Genomic DNA, 17,876 nt, shown 5'->3' with positions numbered 1-17,876 from the left:
CAAAGTGTGTGAGTCTGTGTGTGTGAGTCTGTGTGTGTGAGTCTGTGTGTGAGTCAGTGGTAAGGTATGTGACCTTCCCTGACGCTTTCTTTATGCAACACACTCTTTTTGACCACCTGTGTGTGTGTGTGTGTGTGTGTGTGTGTGTGTGTGTGTGTGTGTGTGTGTGTGTGTGTGTGTGTGTGTGTGTGTGTGTGTGTGTGTGTGTGTGTGTTTAAATGTATGTACTCCTTTATATCCAAAATGTCCTCACAAAGATAGTTTGAGTGTCAAGTGTCCTCGTAAACCTCAGGTCCTCACAGACATTGGTTTTTTTTGTCATGCAGATTGAATGTGAGGGGGTTGTTTCGTGTTTTTGAGGTTGGATTAGTTTTTTTGGATTTGTATTTTTACAAAGATTGTTTCATTTTTGACAAAATTGCAGCTTAAATTTACAAACTAAAATAAGCAAAAGGTTTTTGTTTTGGTGAAGATTGTGGTTATTTATTTGTGTGTGTATGTGGTGAAGATTATGGTTATTTATGTGTGTGTGTGTGTGTGTGTGTGTGTGTGTGTGTGTGTGTGTGTGTGTGTGTGTGTGTGTGTGTGTGTGTGCGATTTCACTCTCCTTACTGTGTACTCATTAAACAATTATCCCAACTGATTTACAAACTAAATAAATATTGTGGGAGGGGTGTTGTGTGTGTGTGTGTGTGTGTTAATTAAAGTCTCTGCAATTATAATTATTATATATAATTTGTTGCGTATAAACCACGCCCAGTGTAACTGTTAGATAGAAAAATATTTATATACATGTTAACACCGACTGTTAACTAATGAGGCCAGATAATTTATGCTATAACGTGTATTGGTGTCTATTGCGTCTCCCTGTAGTGTATCCTGGTCGCTCGTTGTCTTCAAATCGCAGGTTGTCGGTGGGTTGGGGGGGTACACATGATGTTAGATGATGTCACATGGTGTCACCAGAGTGTGTGGGTTTCCGTAAAGTGTTTTCACTGCAGATCTCCGAGTCTCCTCGACTCCTCAGAATATCCCAGGATGGTGTGAAGTTCTTTAGAAAGGAGAGGTGACATTCCTCAGGCTTTTCAGCAGCAGGAGCTTAAACGCCACAGAATGAAACGTGCAGCCTGCGACGGCGCTAACGTGCACGTGATTCTTTAACTGTGTAATAACCTGCCTGTGCTTGTGTGTATTTAAATGTAGTCGACTGTAAAGGTTTGAATATTTCAGATATGTAAATGATCAAAACAAGTTGAATTAGATTAGGAAGTGATGCGGTTTGTAGACACACACACACATACACACACACATACACTTCCTCTATGGGAACCTTTTATTGCAATGCAAAAATGTGAACATGTGACTTGTGTCTGCATTAGTTGAATATTTGTGTGTTTGACTGTGTGTATGAGGGAGTGTATGTGAGTATGTGCTGCTCTTGCTTTCTGATTTTGTGTGTGTGTGTGTTGCTCTTGCTTTCTGTGTGTGTGTGTGTGCATGTGTATGTGTGAGAGTATGTCTTTTTTGTTGCTTTGTGTGTGTGTACCTTTCTGTGTGAATGAGTGTCTTGTTCTTTGATTTTGTGTGCGTGTGTGCGTGTGTGTGTGTGTGTGTGTGTGAGTGAAGTGAACCTAAATGTCATATGGCTCAAGTGGTTCAGTTGCCTTTGACACACACATGCTCATAGATGGCTATCTTTCTCAACCACACACACACACACACACACGCAAACTTAGTGTCTCTGTCTTTCCCCTCCTCCTTCTTCCTCTCATTTTTTCTGGTCATTTTTCTCATTGTAACGTCTCTCTTTCTTTTGCAGATGCTGTCAAATGAGGTTCAGCGTGTGGAGGAGATTCTCCGAGTGAGTACAGAACACACATTTATTTTCCTCTTCTCCCTCCCTCCCTCCTCTCTCTCTTTCTCTCTTTCTTTTTCTGTTAATCTCTCCTTTCGTCTCACTTCACTTCATCCTGGGTCACTGGGAAGTTTTATGAAGTTGAGTGGAAAGTTTGTTCCTAGAAATCTTGTGTGTGTGTGGGGGGGGGGGGTGTATGAAAAGTGTATCTGGTCTCCTTTCTGTTAATGTTTTCAAATTTGTATGAAATTCTGTAACTGTTTGATTGAGTCCCTGTGAGAGACGAGACGTCCTGCGAGCAAGACACGAGCTTTTGTTCACCATCGTTCTGTTCTAATTCCTCCTGTGTGCTCTCTCTCTCTCTCTCTCTCTCTCTCTCTCTCTCTCTCTCTCTCTCTCTCTTTCTTTCTTCCCCCTCACACACTTTCTTTTGTCCCTCACTCTTTTTTACTTCCTTCTGTTTCACTTTCTTCCTTCTTCTCTCTCTCTCTCTCTCTCTCTCTCTCTCTCTCTCTCTTCGCTTTCTCCCTCTCTCTCCTTCAACCCTCCCTCTCTCTCTTTCACTTTCTCTGTCTCTCTCTCTCTCTCTCTCTCTCACAGGAAATGACCCATTCGTGGCCTCCGTTGTTAACGGCCATTCAGACACCGAGTACAGCAGAATCATCCAAGTTCTCCTTTCCTAACAAGGTGATCTCTCTCTCTTACACACACACACACACACACACACACACACACACACACACGAATTTTTGTGTTGAGTGTTATAATGAATGTTTGTCTGTTATGTAGGGTGTGTTGTAAAGGTGTAAAACTTATCTTGTTTCTGCAGGACTCCAGTGTTCATCGTGAATACCAGCAGCCTCAAAGTGAGTGAGAAGTGTGTGTGTGTGTGTGTGTGTACACACATGTGTAGTTTTATGAATGTGGGCATGTATTTATGTTTGAGTGTGTGAGACACGTAGTTTGGTGCTGGGGGCGTGTCTTGCAGTTTGTTGCTGGAGGAATGGCTTACAGTTGGTTTGGTGGGAGGCGTGGCTTATTTTGTTTGGTGGGAGGCGTGGCTTACAGTTCGTTTGTGGAAGTTGATGAGAATATAGTTCCAGATTCAGTTCCACATGTATTTACTCCTCTCTCCCTCAGAGCACAGTGAGTCACCACCAAAAGCTCCACCATCACCTGCACACCAGCGTCCACTGTGAGTATCCGTGACCTTCTAACGTTTCATGTTGTAGAAGTACACCTTCAGTACCATGAGCATTAAAAAGACCAGTTCCATCTGAATGTCTGATATCGCAGCGTGTGCAACAATGACGGCACCGGCGTATTGGCGCCCCCCGGTGGGGCGGAGTCTGGGAGCTCCAGCGACTCGGAAAGCAGCTCAGAGTCTGAATCCGACAGCGAGAGCAATGACAGCAGCGCAGACGAGACGGCACCTGCTCCCAGGAGCAACACACCACCAGCGAAGGTGCGCCGATATGCATACACACTTGCACGTTTACAGTGTTCACATCTACAAAAATTCAGCACTTAAATCTATGCACATTCAGACTGTCTGTTCTGTCCTGGATAATCAGACTGTTGCACATTGGCGTTTTGTTTTGTTTGTGTTTTTTTTTTATCAGGTCTGAACATGTTTGATTATGAATCTCACTGTAACATGAACAAGTTTTAACTCAAATAGCAAAAAACGCTGTGAGAAACAGCCAAAGGGGAAACCCGAGAGAAAATCAGATAGACCTTCTGTCGCGCGCAGCAGATCTCTGAATCCGGTTTATTGTTCCTCTGTTTGTTTGGTAGAATCAGGGTCAGACCCACTCGGATGTAGGAATTGAATACTGCTGCAGAGCATGTCGTGTGGGGTAGTGATGGTGATACGAGACACGTCAAGTCGTGATACAAGAGCTGAAATAAAAAAAGACTTTATATTCTTAAAAAATAAATAAAAAATATATATATTCTTTTACTGTGAGCAACTAAAACCAAACAATTTCCTTAAGGTATCAATAAAGTCATCTGGTTCTGTCATTTAATAATACACATGTTGCATTATAGAACCACTTTACTTTTTGTTCCATGAGACTTTTCTATATTTCTGCCTAAATACGACCTCAATGTAGACCAAGAGAACGTAATTAAATAACTGAGACCAAAATATTTTACTTATTACCGTATTTTCCGGACTATATTTCCCGCTACTTTTTTCCCACGCTTTGAACCCCGCGGCTTAAACAATGAAGCGGCTAATTTATGGATTTTTCCTGGGTTTTTCCCGATTTCACAAACCTCAAGCCAAAAACGGAGCCCCATAACATTAGACCAATGAAATTGCAGAACGGGTTCAGGTGAACCAATGAAACTCTTTATATTAAATCAGATGCGCTCCCACTGAATCGGGCCGCACCACATCATAAATATGGATGATGTTCCTCTGACATTTGATCTGCCGCTCACTCGGACTGTCTACAGGAAATGTGAATCATTCGTCACGCTGAAAACAACCGGGCATGAAAACACACATCACCTGTGTTCTGAGCTGCACGGCATCGGGAGAAAAACTTCACCGATGGTGATTTTTAAACGCACGACAATGCCAAAAGAAAAACTCTCGAGAGAAATAGTTGTGAAAGGAAGGAGGAAGACAGTGAACAATGACTTTCTTGGTAGGCTACTGTTTAGATACAAGTCGTGTAACAGACACTGTCTTTCATTAAAGCCTGTGTAAAGTTCAGTAGTTTCAGTGTATACACTGTGCGGCTTATAGACAGGTGCGGCTTATAGACAGGTGCGGCGTATTTATGTTCAAAATAAAAATCTTTGTACAATTCAGTGCGTGCGACTTATATTTGGGTGCGCTTAATAGTCCGGAAATTACGGTAGTTTATTATTTAAGAAATACATGTTCTAGTCATTACATATGACCTGGCAAAAGTGTGTCTGCCTTCAGTATCATTTTATATTAAAACTTAGTGTTTTCATTTGACATGTTTTAACATTGATTCTTTTAATGCTGGTTTATATTTATGCAGAAATTCCGAAGGGTTCGCAAACTTTTAAGCACCCCCTCTTTTATACCTTTATCCGTATCTGTAATTAGAGTTTCGTTAAGTAATGTGACAGTTCGTTAATATTCATTAATATCCATTAATATGTATGAATATTTGTATTAAGTATTGTATGGCTGCTGGCAGTAGTTCTGTAGTGTCAGTTATGAGTCATGGTTTCGGAATCTTGAAGTTTAGGTGAAAGCAGGAATCGATCAGCGTTTTAAATTAAATGTCCAGGGAGTGAAAAACTTAAAGGTTTTAGAATTTTAGTCTCCAGGACAGGAAGCGCTGTGAAGCTCTGATTATCTTCGTGAATTCTCGTCAACCCCGTATCCAAAGAAAAACATATTTGGGATTGTTGAAGCCGCCTACAATAGGAAGTAGCTGCCTGGTTTTGGTGGTTGCACACCAACCTGCCCACATCCTATCCTGCCACTGAGAACAGACTGTCCAGGTCACTGGAGGTCAGCAGAAAGTGAAAAATACTGCATTCTTTCATTTATATGGCAAAAAAAAAAGCTCTGGGGGGGAAGTAGTCTGTGGGTTTTATTTTGGCAACAACGAACACGTTGGATATTGGGTGAAGATGCTCAGGGTCAGCTTATGACCTATATTTATTCATTTTGATTTCTTAGGTTGACAATACAGTCTGAGCATTTGTCCTGAAGACCAGCAGAAAGCATATAGTTACAGCTTTAAAACTAAACGCTACAAAACACAGATCTAAAGCTAGTGTGCGATTTCAGCCACGATTGAGACAAATTTATAAAATTCCAATAATTCTAGGTTAAAGATCTGGAGTTTTTGATGCTGGTTTGTTTACTGTCAGACGATTAATATCAGTTTCGATCGTTTTTTCCTCTGATGAAATTCTGGCAGTGTCAAAAGAACGCTGAATAGGAAGTGATGAGAATCTGATGAGGAAAAAAGAAATTGAGGAATCAGTGTGATTTTTATTTATTTGTTTTATGTTTTATACATTAAATTGTCCAGTATGTTTCATGTGTTCATGTGTTTTCTGTTCATGTACATGTGTGTTATATCTGTGTGTGTGTGTGTGTGTGTGTGTGTGTGTGTGTGTGTGTGTGTGTGTGTGTGTGTGTCCATCCCAGGCCGAGGGGCTGAAAGACATCAACTGGCAGTTGATCAGTTGGATCAAGGAGAGCCAGCAGAGCCTGAACCCTCAGAACCACGTTAATGTTTCATCGAAACCCAACCCCAAACCCACGACGAGCACCAAATCTCAATCGTATCCTCACGCCGAGGAGGATTCCAAACCCAAAACTAGGAAACACTACACCTCACGTACTCCTGTCTCTCAGCCCGAGTTCGGCGACGCCAATTTCGAGGCCAAACCCGCCCCTGTGACGCAACACGACAACCACAAACCTGCTTCCAGCACCAACCCAGAGGCAGGAACCCGAAAAACTGTGGGTGAGAACCACCTGAGCAAGAGCGCCAAAGCCCCGAGCAGCCTGCACGTCGAAAGCGTCGAGGTGACGCCACGCAACAAAGACGCCACGTTCACGGAAAGGCCGAAGGTCAAGACAAAAACAATCCAGGAGAAGAAATCCGTGAACCGGAAATCAGCCAAGCGGTCGTCTTCGGACAAAAAGGACGCAAAAGAAGCGGCACACAAGATCGCCCCTGTCGCCGTGGAGGACAAAAAGGAGGCGGAGTCATCGTCCCCGCCTCGCAAAAACAACGCGGGTGTAAATAACACGCCCTCCAAGAGCTCCAAAAAGAGTCGTCCTCACTCACCGACGCCGTCTGCGGGCAGGAAGTCCAAATCCACGGCTTCCAGATCGACTGTGGACGTTCCTCTCACTCTGGTGGTAAAGATTCAGCTCACGCATCTGTCCAGAGTTCCCCAAATTCCCAAAGCTACAAAGATGGGGACCAGCATTCTTGAGGAGAACCCTGTAAAGAAACCAAGCCAGGAGAAAGAACCTGGTAAAGCGGGCAAGAAGAGACCTGTGAGTTTTTCTTTACGGATGATTATTTTGGGGATGTTCACGGTTGTAAACTCTGATCGCTGGATGCGTTGTGTTTAGTCGGTTATGCTAACAGATGGTTTAACTGTAGATTGGAATCTGTGCCAAAAAGAGATTTGTGAAGTTAAAATGTTCCTCTGCTGCGGTGAGTCGAACAGACGCCAAAAGATTTCCTGTGATAAAAGAATATAACCAGCCTCTGATAGATCACCAAGTATGAGCAGGAACCATGCAGTGGATTCAGAAAATTATAAAATCCTGTAGTGTTGAAGAAAAGGATCTGGGAAGCGTAGCGTGGAAACGGGGTCCAGGAATAAAAGAAAGAAAGAAAGAAAGAAAGAAAGAATTGTAGTCAGAATCCTCTTTTATTCATGATCCATAATCAAATCTTTTTTTCTTTTTTTTTTTTTTTGCTTGTTTTCTAATTTTTGTTTTGTGGGGGTGGATGAATAGCTTTATGGGTATGGGTAGATAGATAGACAGATTGAATGATGGATGGATGGATGGAGGGACAGATAACCAAAGCCATAGATAATTGTTGATGGATGGATGGATGGATGGATGGATGGATGGATGGATGGATGGATTAATATAAATAACCATAATCAAAACCATAGATAAAGAATTGGAGAGAGATATTGTAAGATGGATGGATAGCCCTAGATAGAAACCTTGCAGGATGGATAAATAGATGGATGGATGAATAGGTCATTTAATGGATGGGTGAATAAATGCTGTGCTAAAAAGTGTGTGTGTGTGTGTGTGTGTGTGTGTGTGTGTGTGTGTGTGTGTACACGTGAGGGTGGGTTGGGGGTTGTGGTGCTTACGATTAGAGATGTGTGAAGTTTTTCCCAAGTGCGTCATTTCACCTACATGATGTTCTTGTGAGGAAAGACTGAAGAGTTAGTTGGAACTGTGTGTGTGTGTGTGTGTGTGTGTGTGTGTGTGGGGAAAGATATTGTGTAAGTTCGTGTAAAGCAGATGACAACATCTGCCTGTAATATGCACACATACACACACACACACACACACACACACACAGTCTCTTATGGACTCATTGACATTCCTAACTTTATTTATCGGCACGTGTTTATTTGGGGTCGTTGTTTTATGTCTCATCTGAATAAATAACTGTAGAAATATGATCTTGATTAGGGTCATAATGTATGCTCAAAAGTTTGTGCACCTCCTGACCAGCACTCCCATACTTTCTTGTTGAACATCTAAATTTACTTTTCTGGGAAGAACTTCCACCAGTCTTTGAGGACGTGGCGTGGCTTTGGAGTGGGGTTGAGGAGGTCGGGTTGAGCATCGTCATGCTGGAACAGAGTTTGGGTCTCTCAGAACTTTGGGAAATTGTGAAGCTGCAGCGTACAGAGATGTTCTATAGGGTTGTGTGCTTCGGGTGGACAGGTGTGAAGGTCGGGGGTGCACATACTTTTGAGCGTTATAGTGTGAAGCTTTGTTAGTTTGTTAGCAATATATCGAGTAGATGTTTCGTGATATTATATTATGGTCGCATCGCTCAGCCCTGCAAGTTGTTATGGTGACCTGGATTTGAAGATGACAGATGTGTGTGTGTGTGTGTGTGTGTGTGTGTGTGTGTGTGTGTGTGTGTGTGTGTGTGTGTGTGTGTGTGTGTGTGTGTGTGTGTGTGTGTGTGTGTGTGATTTTTACTCAGGCTGGTCACAGTGAGCTCTCCGTACCAAAAAAGAAGCCAAAACTGCAAAAGGACAAAGAGGGAAAAACATCGTCTTCATCTCAGCACAACTCCGGCAAAATAGAGTGAGACACACACACACACACACACACAGAGTACATGACAATGTAGGTGCTAATGTGGCTATTAATAGACCCTGATGATGCCGAGTGATCAGCTTTACGCCACTAACATCAGCGAGGTGATTTATTCTCCTGGACCTTGTGAGGACACTAGGGGTGTAACGTCCACGTATTCAATGTAATTTTTCACACGTTTTGCGTGCCAAACATGGTTCAAATCTGAGTTCCTTCAGGAACATATTAAGTGGCGGATCGCAAGTTTGAGCATGTTTTTATGATTGATGATTATTATTATTATTAAACTTGAAAACATACACAACAACGGCAGGGTATAAAAAAGAAACGAGAGTTAGCGCAGTGTCACTGTGGCGACTCGCTCCCTACCGGAAATACCATTTGTAGTGCGCACGCATGAAAACACTAAAGAATCCAGAGCACTAGCATTAGCCGCTAACCAGGAAGTGGCTAACAGCTTACGTTAGCGCTATGGATTTTTTTGCGTTTTATATCCAGCTTCAAGAATTTCTCTTAAAAAGAGAAAAATCCTGACAATTCTGCATGTCGAGGGAGCGAATGAATGAAGGATGGAAGGAATGAAAACATTAGTTAAAGGCTGCTGAAATGAGTAGAACAGTTACGCAGATCATATCGGTAGAAAATTAAATATAAAACACACACACACACACACACACACATATCTGCGTTACTCAAAAGTGGTCTAACAAATGTAAACTATTTAATTACATTTTTCCATTTATTTAATTTAATTAATTGAATTTAAATTTGCTAATTTAATTGGTTGCTTAATTTATTCAATATAACAATTTTTTTTTTTTATAAAATATTAAAGAATATTATTTTAGATATTATTTAAAACAAAGCAGACATTTTATTATGGTTAGATGGATGGACAGACGGACAGACAGACGGACGGACGGATATATAAACGGATGGATGGATGGATGGATGGATAGATAAGACTGATATATAAACAGATAGTTGGATGGATGGATAAATAACTGGATAGATTCTGTGAATTTTTATTTCTAATTATTTTACGGAAAGGCTGTGAGGTTTTATTTTTATTTTTTATGAATATCCCGCGTGTGCGTGTAAGTGAGACAGTTACAGCTCAAACCTTCTCATATCTCCATATGTAACTGAATGGAAAGTCCCTGATCTTCCATCTGTAAGGAAACTCCTCATGCTGTGTCCTGACCATCTTCTCATCCTTCTTCCTCACAGAGCATCAAAGAGCCGCCATAGCGAGACGGACAGAAAGAGCAGCAAGAAGCTCCACACTCCTGCTCCAGCGTTTGCTCCTGCTTCTGCTCCTGCTTCAGCTTCGGCTCTGCTTCCTGCTGCAGCTCCTCAGCCCCCGGGACACAAACGCCACTCTGGAGAGATGGAGGAGAACAGCAGCTCAGCCAGCAAGCACAAGAAGAAGAGCTCGAGTAGAGACGAACACGGCAAGACTGAGAAGGTACCAAACCAGACGGAGACCAGACGCTTTCCAGATCGGGGGCTGTTAAAAAGACAGTTAAAAAAAAAAAAAAGAGAGAAAATAAGATAAAATTTTTTAATCTTATAAGTTCAACTTTATAGGTCTTGTGTGTATTTCACATCAGAGTAAAGAACAAAAGTAAATTAATTAAATATAATTATAAATAATTCAAACGTAGACATTTTTTATTTTTTGCTGTAATTATTCTTTTTTCTACTTATGGGATTCTCTCCAATTACAGCAAAATCTAGACATTATAAAGGTAAATAAAGAAAAAATTAAAATAACATAATAAATACAAATTAAATTTAATTAATGTAAAAAATATTTATGGTTTTAAAAATGTGCTATGGTGTGTTTTTTTTTTTTTTTTTTTAAGAATTTGGTGTTATTAAAAAATTTTTTACATTTATGTATTGTTTTTTTTGCCTATGCATTCTCTTACAAAAGCGAAATATACACAAATAAAAAAATAAAGAATGAGTTAAGAATATATAAAACATGACAAAATCAAATCTAGAAATTAATGAAAAATACTTGTTTTATAAAAAAAAAAAAGCAATATATATTTTTTTATTATTAATTTAGTGTTTAGATTTTGATATTTTTTTTTAGCTATTAATATTTAATAAAATAGTGTTATTTAGATCATATATACACTCACCGGCCACTTTATTAGGTACACCTTACTAGTACCGGGTTGGACCCCCTTTAGCCTTCAGAACTGCCTTAATCCTTCATGGCATAGATTCAACAAGGTACTGGAAACATTCCTCAGAGATTTTGGTCCATATTGACATGATAGCATCACGCAGTTGCTGCAGATTTGTCGGCTGCACATCCATGATGCGAATCTCCCGTTCCACCACATCCCAAAGGTGCTCTATTGGATTGAGATCTGGTGACTGTGGAGGCCATTTGAGTACAGTGAACTTATTGTCATGTTCAAGAAACCAGTCTGAGATGATTCGCGCTTTATGACATGCCGCGTTATCCTGCCGGAAGTAGCCATCAGAAGATGGGTACACTGTGGTCATAAAGGGATGGACACGGTCAGCAACAATACTCAGGTAGGCTGTGGGGTTGACATGATGCTCAATTGTTACTAATGGGCCCAAAGTGTGCCAAGAAAATATCCCCCATACCATTACACCACCACCACCAGCCTGAACCGTTGATCCAAGGCAGGATGGATCCATGCTTTCATGTTGTTGATGCCAAATTCTGGCCCTACCATCCAAATGTTGCAGCAGAAGTCGAGACTCATCAGACCAGGCAACGTTTTTCCAATCTTTTATTGTTCAATTTTGGTGAGCCTGTGTGAATTGTAGCTTCAGTTTCCTGTTCTTAGCTGTCAGGAGTGGCACCCGGTGTGGTCTTCTGCTGCTGTAGACCATCCGCCTCAAGGTTGTGTGTTCAGAGATGCTCTTCTGCATACCTCGGTTGTAACGAGTGGTTATTTGAGTTACTGTTGCCTTTTTATCAGCTTGAACCAGTCTGGCCATTCTCCTCTGACCTCTGGCATCAACAAGGCATTTGTGCCCACAGAACTGCCTCACTGGATATTTTCTCTTTTTCGGACCATTCTCTGTAAACCCTAGAGATGGTTGTGTGTGAAAATTCCAGTAGATCAGCAGTTTCTGAAATACTCAGACCAGCCTGTCCAGCACCAACAACCATGTCACGTTCAAAGTCACTTATATAACCTTTCTTTCCCATTCTGACGCTCGGTTTGAACTGCAGCAGATCGTCTTGACCATGTCTACATGCCTAAATGCATTGAGTTGCTGCCATGTGATTGGCTGATTAAAAATTTGCGTTAACGAGCAGTTGGACAGGTGTACCTAATAAAGTGGCCTGTGTGTGTGTGTGTGTGTGTGTGTGTGTGTGTGTGTGTGTGTGTATGTATGTATGTATGTATGTATGTATGTATGTATATATATATATATATATATATATATATATATATATATATATATATATATATATATACACATACATACACACACACACACAAAAGACTTTCATGCATTTTAATGGGGCTCTAAATGTGTAAATGGTTTGATTCATTTGTCGTTAAATTTTTTTCTTTGTAGTTATTTATGTATTTTTATGAGATTTTTGTTTCTCTCTAAAACAGAAAGCACAGAAGAGCATCTCCTCGGCCTCGACCCCGAACCCTCCCACGTCCTGTGGAGCCTCGGCGTCACTCAGACCTCTGCTCAAATTCGATGAAAAGTACGAATCAATCCAGAGCTGATCGAATTCCGAGCAGCAGACGTTTGTGATTTCGGATCCTAAATGTTTTGCTTTGGTTAAATCCAGGATGTTCCGCTCTGTCTTTCAGGTCGTGTTCTGTGGACCATCATATGAAGGAAGCTAAAAAGCTGAAGCACAAAGCCGACGCCATGGTAACGCTCCTCCCTGACGATCACTCGTTCACCATTTAAACTTCACTTCATCACGCCATCTTATTAATATACCATTTATTCACTGTCTTCACTCCATCACTTTATCCCTTCATCAGTTCATTATTCTGTCATCACTTTATTATTCCATCCCTCCATCTGATCACTTCATCACTCCATCCCTACATCACCTGCTTCTCTCCCAGTGTCCTGTTTCTGTTGTTCCTGAATCAGGATTTATAGGAAAGTAGGTATAAATGGGGATATTTAGGAGGATGCTGAATCATAGTTTGTGTGTGTGTGTGTGTGTGTGTGTGTGTGTGTGTTCTTTACCCCCTCTAGGTGGATAAAATGAGCAAGGCCTTGAGTTACCTGGATGCTGCCATGTCATTTGTAGAGAGTGGCATCGCCATGGAGACGGATCCCCAGACACCCAAGTCGGCGTACACTATGTTCTCAGACACCGTCGATCTCATCAGGTATGAGCCGTGTGTGTGCACGTGTGTGTGTGTGTGTGTGTGTGTGTGTGTGTACGTCCACGTGCGTTTTGGAAAAATTTTTTCCGACTTAACGAGAATCCACAGCTTTAAAGTTCCAGCTTTGCTTTCTGACACTGGAGACTCCTTCCATAAAGTTTTACAAAGGAAAAAAGAAGTAAGGATGGAGGGAAGGATGGAAAGAAGGAAAAGTATATTAAAAAAAAATAACATGGAAGGAAAAGAAGGAGCAGGAGGAAATGGGAAGGAAGAAAAAAAGAATGGAAAATCGAGGGTTGAATTTAAGAAAACAAAGAACAAAGAAAACAAGTAAATAGGACTCAGTTTAGAAGGGGGAGAACAGAAAGAAGGAGGGGAAGAAAAGCAGGAAGGGAATAAAGAAAAAAGCAATGGGTGAATAATAAAAGGGGAAAAAAGTAAAACTGTGAGAGAATTTATTGATGTGATTTAATAGTTTAGCCACTAGAGGGAGCTGTTTTACTAGTTTTGAGTTTCAAAGCACAGACATTAACGTGCCATCTTCTTCTTCTTCTTCTTCTTTGTTTTCTTCTTCTGTCAGGTTCATCCTGAAGCTGAAGAACTACTTGGACCCCTCGGCTCCTGTCTCAGAGCGAGACTTTTTAGTCCTGTGGTGCGTCTCTTTATACATTTTAAGAGCTCTTTATTTTCCTGACTCGTGTGTGTGTGTGTGTGTGTGTGTGTGTGTGTGTGTATATACTATGTATTATTGTGTATCTTGTTCTGAGTGCACGTCTAAACGTTTGATTTTCTCAGTTTGAGATGTCAGGCCCTCCTGCAGATGGCGATGTTTCGCTGTAAACGGGACTCTGCAATGAAGTATTCTCGCACGCTCACCGATTACTTCAAGGTAGATCTTTGAAGAACATCTGCTGTTCCTCCGGCTGCTTATAATGAATTCAATTTTATGTTTTGTGGTATTTCATTATCTTTGTGTCTTTTGTCTCCAGAGCTCGAAGTCGGTTCAGGCTCCTTCCCCCTGCATCTCAAAGTAAGTCCCGCCTTCCTGCTTCCTGTCTGTGATATTAAGCGTTTTCGTTCACTCTGATGAACGACTTGCACCACAGAAGAAGAGCAGTGTAAATGTCCTCCTATCGGTTTTCCAGAAACTCGTCCCCGATGTCCCCGATGCCGTCTCCAGCGAGTTCGGTCGTCTCGAACCCCAGCAGCAGCAGTAACACTGTGCCCATTCCTCAGCCCATCCAGCAGATGGCGTCGTCGTACATCAACATCACTGCTCTCTTCCTCAGCGCTCACGAGACGTGGGAACAGGCTGAAGAGTTGGCACGCACACGCACTGGTACGTTCGGGATCCACGTCACGTGATCGGGTCACATGACCAGCGTTTACTTCGTTCATACACATAAAATAAAATAAGCCTTAAAGATAAAAGAAGGAGGGAAAGATAGATGATGAAAGGGAAGGAAGGAGGGAAAGAAGGAAAAATGGATTAAACAGAGGAAAGAAAGGATGGGAAGAAAGGAGGTGGAAAGATTAAAGAAGGAATAAAAGAATAAAGGGAGAAAAAAGGACATGGGACTGAATGTAGGAGGAGAAAAAAAGAACAGAAAGGGAAAAGAAATAAGGGAAGACGAACAATAGTGAAAGAAAACCATGAAGAATGAAAGTTAGGATGGAAGAAATGATAGAAGGAATTAATAATTGGAGGAAAAATAATGATTGAAGGAATAAAGGATGACTGCAGGAACGAAGGATGGAAGGAAGGAATGAATATTCGAAGTAATGAATGATCAAGTAAGATCTGCGGGAATGAAGGATGGAGGAAGGAAGGAATGAAGGTAGGAAGGATGGAATAAAAGAATGAATGGAGGTAGGAAGGCCGGAATGAAGGAAAGAGGGAAGGAGGAAAGAAAGGAATAAAAGGGTGAGTGATGGAAAAGAAAAAATTAATTTATTTGTATTCATTGCCACTAGGGGGTGCTGTTGTATTACTTCAGAGTTCCAACTGTGTGTGTGTGTGTGTGTGTGTGTGTGTGTGTGTGTGTGTGTGTGTGTGTGTATTACGCAGGTCTGTTATGTGACCTGGACAAGGCTCTCGGACACCTGAGTCTGATGTCCAGCATGACGTCTCTGGTGCGTTTCACTCGCCAAGGCCTGCACTGGCTCCGTCTGGACACCTCGAACCCTCGCCAAGGCTCGTGAGCTTCTGCATGAGTGTGTGTGTGTGAAAGAGAGAGCACGCAGACGGGCGTCTTTTAATTATTTTACGATCTGCTTGGGGAAGGAAGGAAGTCTGTTTGCACTTTGTTCCTCCGTGGAGAAGCTGAAAATCACTGGAATTACACCGAGAGAACCAGACAGAAGGTGCAGGGAGAAAGAAGGAGGCGAAGGACAGAGTTTCATTGACGTCATCTTTTTTTTTTTTTTTTTTTTTTACCCCCGACGCCTGACGAACCCGAGCGAACAAACAGGAAGTCCACACTACATGTTTAACTTGATCATGTGACTCGCTGATTTCATTTCTCCTGTGGAAAAAAAACAGATGAACTGTGATCTCACCATTATTTATTTCCTCCATCTTATTATTATTATTATTATTATTATTATTATTATTATTGCTTATCGTTAGTAATATATTGATTTATTTTTATTTTTTTTTTAACCCTGATGTTCAGGCTTCCAGCTGAACTTTCCCATCATAGAGCTCTAAAAGACGAGTTTATCTCTCGATGCACTCTTTTTTTTTTTTTTTTCTTCAGATCCCTGCTGAAAAACGAATTTGATCGAAACATGAAATATAAAGCCGTCGTCTGTTTTGTCTTTCACGCTTTTTCTCCCCATTCGAAATGAATAACAAAATTGTGATTCTACCTCAAGAGGACAACAGAAGGGAAAGGAACGATAGACACACACACACACACACACACACACACACACACACACACACACACACACAGTAGTTGTATTTAAACGTCATATCGCACCTCTACTACAAAACACTCGTGCCTTATAGAGAAACTGCTGTAATAAAATCCGAACGGATCTGAAGAGAAACGATGACATCATCTGTGACGTCTGCGTGTTACGTGACGATCACTGTTTTCTTTTCGATTCGTATCCGTCACGGGATGTGGGTCCACTTTTCAGGAAAGAAACAGGAAAAAGTCTGAACGTCAAAATCCGATCGCAAAAAGGTGCCAATACTTACGATGTAGCATGTAGGTTATTTTCTTTTGTTTTGTTTTTTGACCTGTTGCTTTGGCAACACGAGACGATTCACCGGAAAGGGACAGGATGATGCAGGGACGTGAAAAACACGGTTTTCTGCTCACGTTTTCTTCCATGAAATTCTTAACGGTTATGTAGCACTCATGCAGATGTTTTTACTGTTGCTTTAGCGCACATCTGGGGGAGGGGGAATAGCAAGTTCACTACATGTTTCATTTTTTTTTCTTTTCTCATTATTGTCTTTTCCCCTAAAAAATCTCAGTGCGTTTCGAATCTGTGTCCCGTAGATTTTCTTCCCCTCTAATCGCTCGTCGAACGAGGTCACGTTTTTGGTCGAGGTCACGACACGTGTCTTTGGTTCATACTTTTTTTTTTTTTTTTTTGCGTTATTTATTAAAAATTGAAGCGATTTGGATCTCAGCCTGCGCTCTGGTGAACAAAGTGATTCAGGCCACGATTTTACGATCAATGTCAAAGATTTTGAATCGTTTCCATGGTTGCATTCCAGAAAGGTTGAAGAAGGTAATATATTTTCTGTCCATAGTATAAATCTAATTATTGTTATTTATTACTGGTTCTTTTGTTTAGATTTTTCTGAAACCGGATTAATTCGATTTTAATAAAATTTTTTTTTTTGACATTTTGAAATTTTCTTTCTCACGATATATAGCAATAACACTTTGGTTTAGTGTGTGTGTGTGAGTGTGTGTGTGTGAGTGTGTTTGTGTGTGTGTGTGTGTGTGTGTTTCTTTCCTGACGTCCACTTTATCATTTGAGTGCCATGAAAAGCTTTTCCCAAACCAGCACCAACACACAAAACTTTTTTTTTTTAATTCTTTTTTTCTTTTTTTTTTCTTTTTTCTTCCTGGCAGGATTTCTGAACTGGAAATAATTATTTTTTTCTTTTTTAATATAAATAAGGATGATGTCTGAGATGTAAAGGGCTGCACATCAGAAAAAAAAGGTTATTACAATATTGTATTTATTTTATCAACGAAAGAAACACTTGAGAAACATTCGTCCTATCGGATCATGTGACATCAATTTTTTTCTTTTCTTTGTATTTTCAAATTTTTTTTCCAAAGAAACGCTGCTTTACTTCCTCTGATATTAAAATCTTACAGGATTTGTTTTCTGCACACTAGCATCGTGATCTCGGGTTCTGGAAAAAGAAAAACAACAACAAAAAAAAAACCCCAAACCCGAGTCAGGAGTTTTGCTTTATGTTCTGGGTCCCGTGCGTGAGGTTCGATCTTCTTCTTATTGCGAGAAAGAATCGAACGAATGAGGGGAAAAAAGAAACACTGAATTGTTCAGAACCATTTTGTAATTTTTGCCTTGATGGACATTTTGTATATAGTGTTATGTACAGAGCTGTAAAAAGAACTGCAATGAAATGAAGAATTTTTTTTGTCTTTAACTTGCATTAAAAAGTCCAAAAGATCCGTTTTGTATTATTTTTTGTTTTGTTTTGTTCGAATGCAGACGATTTCGTTGGAGAAGCGAAGACTCAAAACACTCGTCACTTCCTGCACACCTCTGAATTCTGTCTGATTCTTCACAGGAAATAGTTTTTTTGGGGGAA

At 40.8% G+C, this 17,876-nt stretch overlaps 1 protein-coding gene across 2 annotated transcripts in view; it reads left to right on the top strand.

Annotated features, from left to right (window-relative positions):
• Nucleotides 1-17,734, top strand: part of aff1 (AF4/FMR2 family, member 1) — a 33,907-nt gene extending 16,173 nt beyond the window's left edge. For both annotated transcript variants that reach the window (XM_046868650.1, XM_046868651.1), the window contains exons 4-19: nt 1,820-1,861; nt 2,456-2,542; nt 2,685-2,721; nt 2,996-3,050; nt 3,152-3,320; nt 6,012-6,875; nt 8,575-8,678; nt 9,921-10,158; nt 12,320-12,417; nt 12,527-12,590; nt 12,930-13,066; nt 13,644-13,715; nt 13,859-13,952; nt 14,053-14,093; nt 14,209-14,402; nt 15,132-17,734. In XM_046868650.1, coding sequence (XP_046724606.1) covers nt 1,820-1,861; nt 2,456-2,542; nt 2,685-2,721; nt 2,996-3,050; nt 3,152-3,320; nt 6,012-6,875; nt 8,575-8,678; nt 9,921-10,158; nt 12,320-12,417; nt 12,527-12,590; nt 12,930-13,066; nt 13,644-13,715; nt 13,859-13,952; nt 14,053-14,093; nt 14,209-14,402; nt 15,132-15,265 — 2,430 coding nt within the window. In that variant the 3' untranslated portion in view covers nt 15,266-17,734. The remainder of the gene's footprint in view (nt 1-1,819; nt 1,862-2,455; nt 2,543-2,684; nt 2,722-2,995; nt 3,051-3,151; nt 3,321-6,011; nt 6,876-8,574; nt 8,679-9,920; nt 10,159-12,319; nt 12,418-12,526; nt 12,591-12,929; nt 13,067-13,643; nt 13,716-13,858; nt 13,953-14,052; nt 14,094-14,208; nt 14,403-15,131) is intronic.
• The last annotated feature ends 142 nt before the right edge of the window (nt 17,735-17,876 follow it).

Source organism: Silurus meridionalis, chromosome 15 (assembly GCF_014805685.1).
Source record: "Silurus meridionalis isolate SWU-2019-XX chromosome 15, ASM1480568v1, whole genome shotgun sequence".
NCBI classification, from domain to species: domain Eukaryota; kingdom Metazoa; phylum Chordata; class Actinopteri; order Siluriformes; family Siluridae; genus Silurus; species Silurus meridionalis.
Note: the sequence above shows the minus strand (reverse complement) of the source record. Positions and strands in the feature narration are given on the sequence as shown.